General features: G+C 41.4%; 1 protein-coding gene across 1 annotated transcript; it reads left to right on the forward strand.

Moving 5' to 3' along the window:
• Window positions 1–4697: 4697 nt before the first annotated feature.
• Window positions 4698–6089, forward strand: LOC128355421 (zinc-binding protein A33-like). Its single transcript, XM_053315660.1, has one exon. It carries the CDS (start codon window positions 4698–4700, stop codon window positions 6087–6089), a length of 1392 nt encoding a protein of 463 aa, XP_053171635.1.
• The last annotated feature ends 10547 nt before the right edge of the window (window positions 6090–16636 follow it).

Here is a 16636-nt window from a genome sequence, read left to right on the forward strand (position 1 = left end):
GACATCGGGTTGCATCACATCATTAACCGTCTGTGGGTTAGTATGAAAGTGTTATACCTTCTTTTTTAATACTTTTGGTTTATTTAATTCAACTTTTCATATTTTTTTAGTGAAGTGCAGAAAAAGAAAATGTATTTTTTAACTGCAGCTGTGAGGATGAAACTGTCCATATTTCACAATAAAATATGGCTGTAGAAACATTTTGTTTCCTAGTAATGATTTTTTTCCCTCTCCCATTAATCATCTCAGGACCCCTTCAGATTTATCTCATGTCTCCTGAGCAGGTCCTCGCCCCTCAGCTTTAAAACACGCAGGTTCAGATGCTGTAAAGCTTTTGTGTTTTTCACGTGTAAATACAGTGTTTATCAAACAGGAGGCAGGACTCTCTTCTTCTCCTCCTCTCATTCACACCTTGACAGCTCAAACTTTGCCAGTTAGCACAAAATGGTCCGTTCCCTTTCAGTGTGTTCTCCTTTCATCCCTCGCTCCCTCGGGCTTTCCCTGCTCTCCATCCTGTCATTCATCTCCTTCCAAATTCAATTTTTGCTTCTTCTTTCACAGCTCACACCTCCCATCAGTCCATTCATGCTGTCTTTGCCTCTCCTCCTCCTCTCTCTCTCTCTCTCTCTGTACCTTTCCCTCCTTTTCGTGACATCCCTACTTCCATCCCTCTATCATCTTCCTCCCCCTCGCTCGCTATCTGGGCTGCCGCCTCCAGCCTCCTCTCATCACGGCTAACACCCGCTGAGGGTAGGAAGGGACTGTCACGCAGCCAACAGCAAAGTAACAAGCTGCAGGAACAGAGACCTCTTATGAGGAGGAAGAAAGGCATCATGGGAGAAGAAGCCCTCTTTCTCTTTCTGCTTCTTCTTTTCTCCTCTTTCCTCTTTCCTCTTTCCTCTCGCTCCTTCTCATCTTGTTTCATATCCTTATTTCTTCATTGTGCCTTTCTCTCTGCTTCCCTCTGTTTAGCAGTGTGTGGTGTTATTTCAACATTTTGTCTTCCCACACACACACATGCACACACATGCACACACACACACACACACACACACACACACACAACCACACACACCCTTTTTCTAATAAAGTCATGAAATTTTCATCCCTGTAACACCGCCTGCAGTGAAATAACTGTGTTTTCATTCAGGAGCTGCTCTGGCAGTTCAACTTATTTTTCTCTTGATTTTTGAACCAGTTGAAGGTTTAACAGAAACAGACGACGTCTCACTCTAGACAAGGATTTAAAAACCATTGCTGTGTCTCAAATCTCTTCTTCTGAACTTGAGTCAGTAACAATAAGTGTTGGTAAGATGATGAATTAATAAACCAGTTAAACTAGATTTAAAAGCAGCATCAGGTTTGTTAAACAGCAGCAGATAAATTCAGACCTCCGCAGCAAGACAGCATGGAGGTTACACCTCAACATCATTAATATATTAATACAAGATTTACATTTAGTACTTTTGTTGGTTTTATATCATTTAAATGACATTTGCACCATTTTTTACCAAAAGTAAGACTGAACGCTCCTGAAAATGTCAAATGGTGTAACCACAAAAGAATGATAGATATTAAATATGTGATCAGCTACAGTGTATTTAAGTGGACTTATACTAATAATGACTTCATTTAAAACATGTAAATGTTTCCTGATCTCCATGGTAACCAGATGAAATGTAATATTTAGAACAATAGTATTCCATTAGCTTTATTTAATATAAAAGTTATAATGTAAGATCATGCCACACTAGTTGATATGGTGTTTTATTGACTATTTCAGATCGACTCCATTGTCTGTTAATACACTTTAATCTACTGTCAATTATTTTATGGTTACTTATTTATGCTACTTAGCAAAGGTATTAAGTATTAAGATGTTTTACTTACGTACATTATCAACACAGAAGTAGAGTACAGTCACTGTTTGAGTCTCTGAGCTCGTGTTTATTTGTTGAGTTTCCTGTGTTGGCTAAAAATAAAGCTCTGCATTTGGGTCCACCTGCTGCACTTCCCCTCTGTGACAAAACCACTGGGTTAAAATTGTATTTTGGGTCAACATGGGGTTAAAATATGTTTATTAACAAGTATATAAATATATAGAATTAAAAAAAAATAGTGTGTGTGTTGTATTATTTATTTAGTAGTCTTATGGCCTGAGGGGGGAAAAGACATAAAACACACACACACACACAAGTTCATCAATAATGAATCGTGACAAGTAAGTTTAAAAGGAGCAGATCATAAGAAGCTTCAGTTTTCGGATAAACAACCAAAAAACAGCAAAAATAAAATAAAAAATAACCATAACAGCCAGTTTTAGTGTTAATATATTGAGTAGATTTCTGGGTAAAATTGAACCCAGTGTGTGAACATTTGAACACATTTTCTTATCAAAAGGAGACGTGTCAAAACTTCAGCTTCAATGTCAAACTGAAAACATCTATATTAAATCAATTACAAAATCTCCAAGCTTTGTATGAAATCTACATCTGTCCATTTGTCTGTTTGTAGATTTCAGAGAGTCTGGTCTTGAAAGAGAGTTTCTGACAGTTTGAATGTCTTTTTTTTCTGCCAGCCGTGACATATTTTACCTGTGAAATCACAAGAAGCTGCTTTAAATGACACATGCAGGACAGAAAGACTATCACAGAGAGCAAATGTGCAAGTGTTTGACAGCATAAATATCAGTCCTCACCAGATGTATTATTAATCTGCTATTAAAAGATACTTGTGTCAGAGCTGACAAGAGCGTGATATTTATGTTGTTTTAGTTTTTATTAGATGTTTGACAAGAAAGTGAGAAAGAAAAACATGAGAGTGATATGAAATAAAAGTTATCAGGCTGAAAGGAGAATGAGATGTTGTTGATTATATGTTTTGTGTTTTTATGTCCAACACTGAAGTAAAAACTGTCAGTCATGTGCAGCATTTCTTTAATAATGTGACCGATGGGTCAGTTTAATACATGAAACATGAATAAACTGGATATTTTTCACATTCAGAATAGACTTTTATTTAACCCTTTGCACCCTGTAGGATGTTTATGCTCGTTTATGAGGTTGGTCATGTGATGCATCCTGGTCCTTTGAAAAAGTGGGGGATGTATAACAGTGAATAAATGTTTTATGAATAAATCGACTCATCTTAACATCAGAATTTCATCCATTCAGTTTGGTAACATTTGGAGAGTCAAAACAAGATCCATCCATCCATCCTTTATGATCCATCCATCCATCCATTATTATCCATCCATTATCATCCATCCATCCATCCATTATCATCCATCCATTATCATCATCCATCCATCCATCCATCCATCCATCCATCCATTGTCATCCATCCATCCATCCATTATCATCCATCCATCCATCCATCCATCCATCCATCCATCCATCCATTATCATTCATCCATCCATTCGTCCATTGTCATGCATCCATCCATCCATTATCATCCATCCATCCATTTGTCCATTGTCATGCATCCATACATCCAATATCATCCAAGGCTGAGCCCAGACACTCTCTGCTTGGATCCAGCATCTCATTGTTTGGGTCACTACCCAAAGCTGGTGAGCGTAGGTGAGGGTTGGGACGTAGACTGACTGCTAAACTGAGACCTTAAGCTTCAGGCTCAGCTCTTTCTTCACCAGGACAGTCATCACTGCTGATGCTGCACCCATCCACCTGATGCTGCACCCATCCATCTGTCAATCTCACGCTCCATCTTACCCTCACTGTGAAGAAGACCCGGATACTTAAAGTCCTCCACTTGGGGCCGTAACCCCCCCTCAACCCTGAGGGGTCAGTCCACCCCTTTTTCCAGCAGAGCACCATGGCCTCAGATGTGGAGGTGCTGACTCTTATCCCAACTGCTTCACATTCAGCTGCAAACCGGCCCAGAACCTGTTGGAGGTCTTCACCTGTAGAGTCCAACAGAACAACATCAACCATAAACAGCAGAGAGGTCATCAAAAAAAATCATCAAAAAAGCAGTTTTCCCACAGCTGAACAACTTTTTGGTACTAAACAACTGTTTTGATGTCTTCAGTCAGGATTTTGACTACAGTATAGAACAGAGACTTCTTAAGGTCTTCAATGACATACGTTTAAACACTGACAGGAGCAGAATTTCAATGTTTGTGTTACTGGATCTCAGCTGAACAGAACTTCTCCTCTAAATGAGAGTTTATTTAATAAGCTTCATGCAGGTTATGATGTTCTGTACTGTACACATTAAATCAGGTAAAACCTGTTAATCTGCTGTCATTAAACCTTGTGGTTTGTTTATATTTGAACGTTGGATTGAAACACACCCTGTGTTACTGTGACGCTACAACATTTATCAGAAGAGATCTGACTTAGCTCCGCCCCTCACCTGACTCACCTGAGACAAACCAGGAAACAGTTTATTGTTGGTCTCTAAAGAGACACACAGACTGAAAAACAGAGCATCAGATTCACCTTCAGACCAAACTAACAACTTCCTCTGAGTGAGTACAGCTACAGGACAGAAAAGTGGAAAACTAGAACTCTGCTGCTTCAACCTGCTGACTCTCCACACACTGAAGGTGAGTTTGACTAAAAACTGGAGTCACACTGAAAGTAAATGTCAGTGAAGTTAGTAGAGGAGGGAGGGGAGCCATGACTGACTGTACTTTCTGTCTGCTGTGTTTTCAGCTTCACTCAGAGACTAAATGGCTTCCAGATCAGAGGAGGATCTCTGCTGTCCGGTCTGTCATGAGGTCTTTAGAGATCCTGTTGTTCTGTCATGTAGCCACAGCTTCTGTAAAGACTGTCTGAAGAGCTGGTGGAAAGAGAAACCAACACATGAGTGTCCAGTTTGTAAGAGAAGATCTTCAAAGGATGATCCACCTCGTAACCTGGTGTTAAAGAACCTGTGTGAGTCCTTCTTACAGGACAGAGATCAGGGAGCTTCAGAGGCTTTCTGCAGTCTGCACTCTGAGAAACTCAAACTCTTCTGTCTGGACCATCAGCAGCCAGTGTGTCTCATCTGCAGAGATTCAGAAAAACACACCAACCACAGATTCAGACCCATCGATGAAGCTGCAAGACAACACAAGAAGAAACTTGAGGAAACTCTGAAGCCCTTAAAGAAGAAGTTAAAGGTTTGTGAAGAAGCTAAAGTGATGTTTGATCAAACAGCAAAACACATTAAGGTCCAGGCCCAACACACAGAGAGGCAGATTAAGGAGCAGTTTAAGAAGCTTCACCAGTTTCTAGAAGAGGAAGAGGAGGCCAGGATGGCTGCTCTGAGGGAGGAAGAGGAGCAGAAGAGTCAGATGATGAAGGAGAAGATGGAGGCTCTGAGCAGAGAGATAGCAGCTCTTTCACACACAGTCAGAGCCACAGAGGAGGAGCTGAGAGCTGAAGACGTCTCATTCCTGAACAACTACAAGGCTGCAGTGGAAAGAGTCCAGCGCTGCCCCCTGCTGGATGATCCACAGCTGCCCTCAGGAGCTCTGATAGACCAGGCCAAACACCTGGGCAACCTGGCCTTCAACATCTGGAACAACATGAAGGAGATGGTCTCCTACACTCCTGTCATTCTGGATCCAAACACTGCTGCTCCAGAACTCATCCTGTCTGAAGATCTGACCAATGTGAGATACGAAGGAGAGAAACAGCAGCTTCCTGATAATCCAGAGAGGTTTGATGATTATCCTATTGTCCTGGGCTCTGAGGGCTTTAACTCAGGGACTCACAGCTGGGATGTCGAGGTTGGAGACAGTAAATCCTGGATACTGGGTGTGTCATCAGAGTCTGTTCAGAAGAAGGGAATCATACAGTCTGGATTATGGACAATATGGTTTGATATTGATAAATACTCAGCATATTCACCATCATCTCCCTTCACTGATCTCCCAGTGAAGAAGAAGCTCCAGAGGATCAGAGTGAATCTGGACTGGAACAGAGGAAATCTGTCATTGTCTGATCCTGATACTAACACACACATACACACCTTCACACACACTTTCACTGACACACTGTTTCCATACATTAACACTGATGATAAACTGAAGATTTCTCCACTGAAGGTCTCTGTGACAGTGAATCACAGCAGTTAGAGATGATGATGATGATGGTTCTTATTATCTCTTTTATTTCTGTAAGGAAAAACATTTTCTGTCTTATTATTCTAAAATATGTTGCTTCAGTTTTTTTGTCAGATATAACATTTGATTTATTTTTTTATTTTAATCTTAAATTTGTTTTTTATGATGATGATGATGATGATGCATTCATTTATCTCAAAGGGAAAAGTTGCTGAATTTATTTCAGTTTAAGTTGGGTGTTTTTATTGATACTGTGTCATTTAAATGTGTTTGTGTGGAGCCAATAATCAATGACTTCATTTTGAACTTTATTTGAAACTCTAGTTCAGATTATTAACTTCACAAACATTAAAACAAATTCATGTTTAATTATATAAACTGTCTGCAATAATCCTTTTTTTCATTTGATGTAATGAAGTCCACATTATTCAGTTTTTCACCAGCTGAATTCTTCTTCAGAAGCGTGTTTCTTTTTTTTATGATGGACATGTGCATTTTAAGGTGGACTTGTGAGTTTTAAGGTGGACTTGTGAGTTTGGGTTCATGTTGGTGATTTAAGAGCTGAACTTTTCTCTCCTGTTTCTCTCTGAATAAGAGAATCTGCTAAATGTAGAAAATGTAAATGACGGCTGATGTTTGTGAGACCTGATGTGATTATTTTCTTTGTGTTTAAAGTCAAATAAAAAAAATAAAGTTCTGTTATTTTACTTTCTAATTAATTGTTCGTCAAAAAATGCTTGTTTCCAATTAAGTGAGTCATCAGATTTTTTTTTCTTTTTTGGCTGGAAATACATTTTAAGTCAATAATTACAAGATATGTGCACCACTTTACAATAAGACTCCCTTTATAAAGGATTTATAAATGGTTGTGAGTTTTTAATTAGATTGTAAAAACTTCATAGACCATTAATTAACAGTTGTAAATGAGTTATAATCTAATTTCCCAAACAACAATGCAGGGTCACTATTTGGCAAGATGAAGACTGTACTACTGCATTTATATCCATCTGGGATAAACAGGCTGTCAGATCTCACTATTTTGTCACTTTGGTGGTGATATTTTTAAGGCTTTACAATAAGGCTCGTTTTTAGTGTTAACATAATTTGTAACTCATAAATAAATGTTCATAATTGGATGCTAAGAAACATGAAGATAATCCTCTCAACAAACAATAGAAAGCAATGATGCTGCCTAATGAACACAAAGCTGAGAATACAGATGAATATGGGATCACTATTTGGCAAGCAACTGCTCTCTGTTACTCTTTTTTTGAGTTTTTTGAGAATGAGTCATAATATTAATGTTTTAGAAAGAGTTCACAACCTAATTAACAAGCCAATTATAAACCATTCACAAAGCTTTTTCTAAAGAGAGACTTATTGTAAAGTGGTTCAACTTTCTCTTATTTCAAAGTGGATTTACTGAACAGATATAGATAGAAACAGACATGGGTGAATGTATGATGAGAAAACTCAGCTTTATTTTCCAGCTCTTACAATGAAACATTTACTGGGGAGTTTCCTGCTGGTTAGAGAGATTGGACAGTTTTCTGAAAGGTTAAAGTTTCAATCAGCTGTTTGATGAATTGTTCTGTCCTTGACTCAGGCGTTAAACCCCTACCTGCTCACTGATGGTTCAGCTGGTCGCCCTGCTGAAGAGTGTCAGCTAAATGTCAGGACTTACACGGTCACACCATAACTACTCGATGCTGAAACAGCGTGTAGGTGTCTGGATACCTGACAGGGCAACAGTAAGACTTTAAAGGTCATCACCTGAAACATTTCACCAGAGGAACATGAGGGAATATTTGCTTTCTTTTTTTGACGTGCAGTGAAATGTTAATCATCGAGGGCTCCATCCAGCAATGCATCACATAAAAAGGGTTCAAGTAAAGTGAAGAAACTATTTGCTGTGCCTCGAACAAAGAACATAACGTCTGATGCTGTCAGAGATTATATAAACCTTCTCGCTGCTATCATCCATCATTGCTCTTTGCTTCTTTTAAAGTTTCACTTCATACTAAAAGGCATCAACATGTTTTAAATAAAAAATCAGTTTTAGCAGCTAAATGAAGCATCTATTAACAAACTGACACATTTTGAATCTATAGTTTGTACTAAAGAACAGCACAAAGATCACCTACACTGTTTTGGCTTCAGTACAACCCTGTCTCCTTCCAATTATCTTCACATATGATTAATTTGAGTGATTTGTAGAGGTCTTTGAGTAGGTTGTAGAGGTCTTTGAGTCGGTTGTAGAGGTCCTTGAGTAGGTTGTGGAGGTCTTTGAGTAGGTTGTAGAGGTCTTTGAGTAGGTTGTAGAGGTCTTTGAGTAGGTTGTAGAGGGCCTTGAGTAGGTTGTGGAGGTCTTTGAGTAGGTTGTAGAGGTCTTTGAGTAGGTTGTAGAGGTCTTTGAGTAGGTTGTAGAGGTCTTTCAGTAGGTTGTAGAGGTCTTTGAGTAGGTTGTGGAGGTCTTTGAGTAGGTTGTAGGGGCCTTGAGTAGGTTGTAGAGGTCCTTGAGTAGGTTGTAGAGGTCTTTGAGTAGGTTGTAGAGCTCATTGAGTAGGTTGTAGAGGTCTTAGAGTAGGTTGTAGAGGTCTTAGAGTAGGTTGTAGAGGTCTTTGAGTAGGTTGTAGAGGTCTTTGAGTAGGTTGTGGAGGTCTTTGAGTAGGTTGTAGAGGTCTTTGAGTAGGTTGTAGAGGTCTTAGAATAGGTTGTAGAGGTCTTAGAGTAGGTTGTAGAGGTTTTTTAGTAGGTTGTAGAGGTCTTTCAGTAGGTTGTAGAGGTCTTTGAGTAGGTTGTAGAGGTCCTTGAGTAGGTTGGGGTCCTTGATGAAGTCCTAAGGATTCTTGAGTAGGTTGGTTCCCTCAGAAAATATCTATTTTAAATGTAATTGTTTGGAGACAGCTGTGCCCTCCGCTAACCATATGTGTCACTCCTCCTTTTAAGGACACTCATACATTTTTATAGAACTGTATTGACAAAATGTTTCATATTTCATACAACTGAAAGAATATCCATACAGAGAGGTCAGGGTCAGAGGTCAGGTGCTGTCTTCTGTCTCTTAAGTGGCAATTTAGAAAAATTCATGAGTTTTATTGATTTCTATAAAAAAATCTATTTTTCCTGTTGAGATGTGTCCGTTGGGTGTGCTCATGGCCATGCTTTCTCTCTCCTCTCTCTGCCGTCCTCATTGCTGCTACCTTCATCTTCAACATCATTATCAGCCTTGGTCTTCCTCACCTGCGCTCCTGATCCCATCCTCACAACAAGAGGACAAGAATGGCATTCAGTCCGGCATTAAATATCTTACATTTCCTCCATAAAGCCTCCATAAAGCTGTGGCTGCAGTAAAACTCAGGACATATTTTGTATTATCTGTAGAGAGACAATTAACCCAGACTGACCCCCCCCCCCCCCCACACACACACACCCCTCTCTTTCCTGAGGGAAAGCAATGTTTTGCAGCTTACAGGATGAGTGTACTTGAGTCTACCTGTGATTATATGTGTGTATATTAACGTGATAACTGAAAGCATTTAATGGATTAATGAACTAGTTTGCTTTTTAATTGTTCCAGTGCTGGTTCTTATTGGTTGTTCTGTATCTCATTACCTTCCCAGTTACCTTAAAGTGGGATCACCTGTGTGTTTTATCTTGTGTTTAAATCCTTTGTTTTGTACTTCAGTTTCCCTCTGATACCTCATTCACCCCCTAAACTCTCAGGGATCGTGACATTTTGGGGGATTGTCCGAGAATAACCCCAGATCACTGTATTTAGCCTGTATAGTGTTGAGTGAGTGTTCCTGTGTTACAGCTGCAGTAAGTTATTGTGGGGCGGCTGTGGCTCACGAGGTCGAGCGGGCATCCTCCAATTGGAAAATTGGTGGTTTGATTCCTGGCTCCTCCAGTCCACGTCGATGTGTCCTTGGGCAAGACACTTAACACCAAATTGCTCCCGTTGCTGTGCCAACGGTGAATGAATGGTTAAATTCACCCTGACTAGCAGGTTGGTACCCTGCGTGGTAGCTGCGTGGTGCCATCAGTGAATGAATGTGTGTGAATGGATGAATGACATGTGATGTAAAGTGCTTTGAGTAATTGCAAAGACTAGGCGCTATATAAGTACAGTCCTTTTACCAGTAAGTCCTTGGTTTGGTACTTTTACTCCAGTTGTCTTCTTGTTTTTCTTGTAAGTTATCCCAATTGTTACTCCACTCATCCCCTAAACAGACTTGGCGGTCGTAACAATTTTGGGGGCTCGATCAAGGTACACACATTGAAAAATGAGATAGGATCACTGAATATAGCTTTTTAGTGTGGAGTTGGTATTCCTGTTTTAAGGCTGTGGTGTTGTTTGGTGTTGGGTTCAAGTGGAATGATCTAGAACAGAGGTGTCAAACACATTTTCATTCAAGGGCCACATACAGAACAATTTGATCTGATGTGGGCCGGATCATTAAAAAGAAGGAAGGAAGGAAGGGAAGACAGATTAAAGGAAGGAAGGAAGGAAGAAAAAGAAGACAGAGAGGAAGAAAGGTAGGAAGAACAGACAGAAGGAAGGAAGGAAAAGAAGACAGGAAGGAAGGAAGGAAGGACAGATGGAAGGAAGAAAAGAAGAGAAGAAAGGGAGGAAGGAAGGAAGGAAGGAAGGAAGGAAGGAAGGAAGGAAGGAAGGAAGGAAAAGAAGACAAGGAGGAAGGGACGAAGAAAGGAAGGAAGGATAAGAGGAAGAAGGAAACTGGGCCGGATTGAACCTCTCGGCGGGCCGGTTCTGGCCCACGGGCCGCATGTTTGACACCCCTGATCTAGAATAAGCTAAGCTACTGTAGTAGTGTAATTTTAGGGATGTTGGTGGGGGTGGGTCACATGTAGCAAAGTGTAGTTTCCTTCTTACAGGGGTTGGGGTTACGTCTCTATGTGGTTTGTTTTTGGTTGTTTTTTCCCTTTCTCTGCCCCATCAGATACCGCCCCCCCCCCTACACTGTTAGCCACAGCTGTGCCCTGTGTGCCATCAGCCTCAGCAATAAAAGCTCCAAGGAGACCTAGACCTGGAGCCTGTGGGCCATCTGGAGGCGCTGAGGCTGTTGATTTGTCTTTTTGCTCATTCTGAGATAGTGCTGTTTAACAATAATGGTTTTTTTCAGTTACATTTTTCAGATTGAAGTCTGTTTTCTGTTCATTGTGATTGAGTTACAAATGATCTTTGTCTAAGTTAATAAATCCTTGGTTTCGTACATTAACTCCTCTTTGTTTTCCCCCTCATCCCTTAAACACTCAGGGTTGTAACAGCTGTTTAAAAGGCTTTTATTCTGCAGGGATGTGACACTTATGGTAATTTTCCTTTGCATGTTATGTTACTGAGTGTTTGGTATTATATACCTAAGTAAATATGCATGAAATTACCTCATAATCTGATCTGTGTGGTGATGATAGAAATGCTCTGATGGTCACATTATTAGTTGTATGAACTGAAGTATGAACTTTGGAGCTTGTTTTATTGTGGCGGGATGAATCCTATCTGCTTCCTGACACGTGTAACTATGCTTCTATATAACTTATCACATAGAGGTGTATATAAAGAAGATATAATACTTTTTTTTTAGTTTAATAGTTTTATTTGAATCAAAACTGATCACTGGAAACTCAGATTAATCAGCAAAGTATTAAATACAAAATATATATCCGAGTAACAAACGTCTTAGTTATGACATGTTTAATATTCTTCACGTTTTCTTTTTTTTTAAGATGTTGTTGGCATAGACGCCTTTATTCATCAGTAGACCGACAGGAAACATGGGAGGGAGAGAGAGGGGGGGCTGACATGCATTAAAGGACCTCCGATCGGGATTCGAACCGGGGTCGGCTGCGTATATGGCATGGGCTCTAACCACTCGACCACCTGCGCGCCTTCTTCACGTTTTCTAAAGTGTACTGAGCTGTAGGAGAAGATGGTTGATAGCGTCCATGTTGTCACTCCGATGTGTCTAGCATCACAAATCCCACCAAGTAGCAGATCCAGCAGGTTTGACAACACATCAACTCAAAACCCAGAGGACCTCTACAATTTGACGGCAACCTAAAAAGAACAAGAGCATAGATCAACACTTTATACCTGCCTGCCTGCTGGTACATAGAATTACTGTTTAGGAATGATCAGATTCATTTTGTAACTATCATACAAATCTGATACTGGCTATCATGTCTAATCAGGTTTTTATTAACTTGTTTGTTTAACATAAGACTTTGTTGCAGCTTCTGCAGTAATGCGGACTCTGCACAGATCCGTCGCGGTGAAGAGAGAGCTGAGCCAAAAGGCAAAGCTCTGGATTTACCAGTCGATCTTGGTTCCTACCCTCACCTCTGGTCATGAGCTTTGGGTCGTGACCCAAAGAACAAGATCACGGGTACAAGCGGCCGAAATGAGCTTCCTCCGTAGGCTGGCTGGGCTGTCCCTTAGAGATAGGGTGAGAAGCTCAGTTATCCGGGAGGAGCTCGGAGTAGACCCGCTGCTCCTCCGCGTTGAGAGGAGCCAGATGAGGAGGCTCGGGCATCTAGTCAGGATGCCTCCCGGACTCCTCCCTGGTGAGGTGTTCAGGGCCCGTCCCACCGGTAGGAGACCCAGGACACGCTGGAGAGACTATGTCTCTCAGCTGGCGTGGGAACGCCTCGGGATCCCCCGGGAAGAGCTGGACGAAGTGGCTGGGGAGAGGGAAGTCTGGGCTTCCTGCTTAGGCTGCTGCCCCCGCAACCCGACCCCGGATAAGCGGAAGAGGATGGATGGACTTTGTTGCTATAATAATAATACTATATGATATATTAGTATTTCTGATGTGATTGTATTTATATGTGGTTTTATTTTAATCCTACCACACACACTGCTGACTGTGAATAATCTTACATCATATTTGATTGCAAACATATTTTGTAACCCTGAGTCTGAAAAGCGCTAAAAATAAAGTTTCTCCTCGTTTGCCTTCTCTTATTCTCGTCCTTCCTCTTTTCTTTGCTGTGACCTGGATTTCACCCACAGGAACACTCTGCGTACTCACTCATTCGCTCCCAGTTTGCGTCACAATTCATTTTCATGTTATTCGTCCTTCAGGTTCGAGTAGAGCAGGAGAGGAAAAACACTTACTGACATGAAAGTACAGTGAGGTCGTTCAATCCTCCTCAAAGGCCTTCATCCATCCATCTATCAAACAACCAGCAGCACAATTACAGTAACTGGGCTTCTTCATCATCATCATCATCATCATCATCATCATCATCATCATAATTACTTTATTTTTAAGAAATAAAACCAACAAAAATACTCAGATTTGGTTTCTATACGAGAGATAAAGCTGTGTGTGTGTGTGCGGGTTTGTGTGTGTGCGTGTCTGTGTGTGTGTTTGTGCGTGTGTGTGTGCGCGTGTGTTTGTTTCTCTGTGTGTGTGTGTGTGTATGTGTGTGTGCGTGTGTGTGTGTGTGTCTGTCTGTCTGTGTGTCTGTATGTGTGCGTGTGTGTGTGTTTGTGCGTGTGTCTGTGTGTGTGTGTGTGTGTGTCTCTGTGTGTGTGTGTGTGTGTGTGTGTGTGTGTGTGTGTGCGTGTGTGTCTCTGTGTGTGCGTGTGTGTTTGTGTGTGCGTGTGTGTGAGTGTGTGTGTGTGTGTGTGTGATTGCGTGTGTGATAGAATGTGATATTTTCTCTTATTGATTTCTTCTCTCCCGTTCCTCGCTGTGTGGACGTAGTGAAAATAAAACGCTGTGAAATCCAATTGAGCAGAAAGACGAACAATAAACTGATGAACATGTTTTAAAAGGATGCAGCGGCGGCAGCGCCTCAGCAGCAGCAGCCGCAGCAGCAGCAGCAGCAATGCACTCTGGGTAATAAATCAATGATACTGACAACTGTCCGAAAGCAGGCGGATCAGCTGGAGCTCTGACCCGCAGCCAAATATATCTGAGACAGGGCAGACGGTCGGATACAGTCTGCTAACACTGCCATGTTCAATTACACACACACACACACAGAGACATAAACGCACACACACACACACACAGACATAAACGCATACACACATGCACACACAAATGCACACACACACACAGACAGACAGACACACACACAGACACACACACACACACAGATATACACACACAGAGACACACACATACACACACACACATACACACACACAGTCACACACACACACACAGACACACACACACACACACACACACACACACACACACACACACACACACACACACACACAAGTGGCATGGTAAAGGCCAGCCTCCCAGGGGTGCTATGCATCTTATCTGCGCTCCCCGGTGCAGCGGCGGTTAGATACGGGGACGGCTGGAGGTTCCTCTGCAGACCAGATAAGCCGTAAATTAGAGTCCGTGTAACGGCGGCTCACGGATCGGTCGCTATCTGAGGTTAACTCTGGATATCGACCGGCTGGGGGGGTCGGACCACCTTTACATGGAGATGTGACTGAGAGCGGGACCTCAGAGGGTTAGGATTCATTACAAGCAGAAGCAGAAGTTTAATTATATGTTAGCATCTGGACATCAGTGTTGGAACGAATAAGTGTGATCAACTAATGAATCAGTTATGTTGGTTTTATAGATAAATTCAGACTGGTCTCCGCAGCAAGACAGCATGGAGGTTACGCCCAGTTCAATATAATCAATATATTAAAAAAAGATCAATAAGAGAGATTTGAAATGACATTTGACCCATTTTATACCAAAAGACTGAATGCTCCTGAAAATGTCAAATGGTGTAACCACAAAAGAATGATAGATATTAAATATGTGATCAGCTACAGTGTATTTAATGATATAAAACCAACAAAAGTACTAAATGTAAATCTAGTATTAATATATTAATGATGTTGAGGTGTAACCTCCATGATGTCTTGCTGCGGAGGTCTGAATTTATCTGCTGCTGTTTTAACCTGATGCTGCTTTTAAATCTAGTTCTCATCTCATTTATTAATTCATCATCTTACCAACACTTCTTTATCTCTGACCTTTTTGTGCCTACAAACATATAAAACTGTCTGCAGCAGAAACAAACGTTAATATTCAGACATGTTTTTCATATTAAAGTGTTTTCAGATCTTTTGAAGACTTGACGTTAACCTGCTTGAACCTCAGATCAGAAACACTGTGAAATGAATCATTTTTGTTTTTGAAGTTTTTTTGGGGGGGGGAAGACGAACAGCGTTGTCTCACCAATGAGAGCGTCGGATTAAAAAACACTTACATTTGTCATGTTGACGGCGGCAGTCGGTGACAAACGACACATTTTGTTGTTTGGTTTGAAGAATGTGTTTGATGGGTGAGTCTGAGCCGGGACAACGTCATTTATTATCTTCCTGTTTGAATTATAAGCAGTTTATTTATAGCTGCAGGCAGATGTGACTCCCTGAACACACAGAGGAAGGAAGGAAGGAGAGAAGGAAGGAAGGGAGGGAGGAAGGAAGGGAGGAAGGAAGGAAAGGAGCAGGCAGATGTGACTCCCTGAACACACAGTTTACCTTCACCCTCCTGCTGTCCTCAGGTCAAGGGAGGACAGGAGGAAGGGAGGAAGGAAGGAAGGAAGGAAGGAAAGGATTAAGGAGGAAAAGAGGAAGGAAGGAAGAAGAGAAGGAAGGAAGGAAGGAAAGTAAGGAAGGAGAGCAGGAGGGAGAGATGGAAGGAGGAAAGGATTAAGGAGGAAAAGAGGAAGGAAGTAAGGAGAGAAGGAAGGGAGGAAGGAAGGAAAGGAGTAAGGAGGGAGGGAGGGAGGAAAGAGGAAGGAAGGGAGGAAAGGAGCAAGGAATGAAGGAAGGAAAGGAGAGCAGAGCAGCAGTCGTCATTCCTACAAAATTAAATCACAAATCACGGAGTTAATTACGAAACCTCAACACAAGCTTTTCGAGTTTCGGGCCGATCATTACGATCCTAAGAACTCATTACGGAGAGTAATCTGCAGACACGCCGGCCGCTCACACGTTTCCTTTTTAACTTCACCACTTCAGTTTCTGTTTATTACAGCTGAGAGAAGCTCGGAGGCAAATTTCCTTCTTCTCAAAACCAGGAAATCACAGAAATTAATTAATGTTTGCTTCTCTACCTCTCTCTCTCTATCTGTGTCTCTCTATCTCTCTCTACCTCTCTCTGTCTCTCTACCATTCAACAGACACTAAGCTTATATGAACAGGCTTCTTCTGCGAGGGTTAACTGGTTAAAATGTGAGGGACTTTTACTGGGAGAGTGGAGAAGCAAAGAGCAGCCAGTTTTACCAGCTGGGCTGCAGTGGAGCACAGAGGGGATGAAGGTCTTAGGGGTGTTTCTGGGGAATGACAACTTTCAAAGGAAAAACTGGGAGGTAGTAGGGAGGTTAAGCCCAAAAAAATAGGCCTTTGACTTCAAGTCATGATGCAAAGGTCCCTTTTGGTATGGAAGTACCTTAGGGTCATACAAATAAATTTATCCAAAGACACAAGTGAGATCACACTTTGTATCGGAAATACACACATTTTTAAAAAATGCCCACCGACCATACTTGAGAGGGCCATA

The sequence above is a fragment of the Scomber japonicus genome, chromosome 3 (genome assembly GCF_027409825.1).
Source record: "Scomber japonicus isolate fScoJap1 chromosome 3, fScoJap1.pri, whole genome shotgun sequence".
In the NCBI taxonomy this organism is placed as follows: Eukaryota; Metazoa; Chordata; class Actinopteri; order Scombriformes; family Scombridae; genus Scomber; species Scomber japonicus.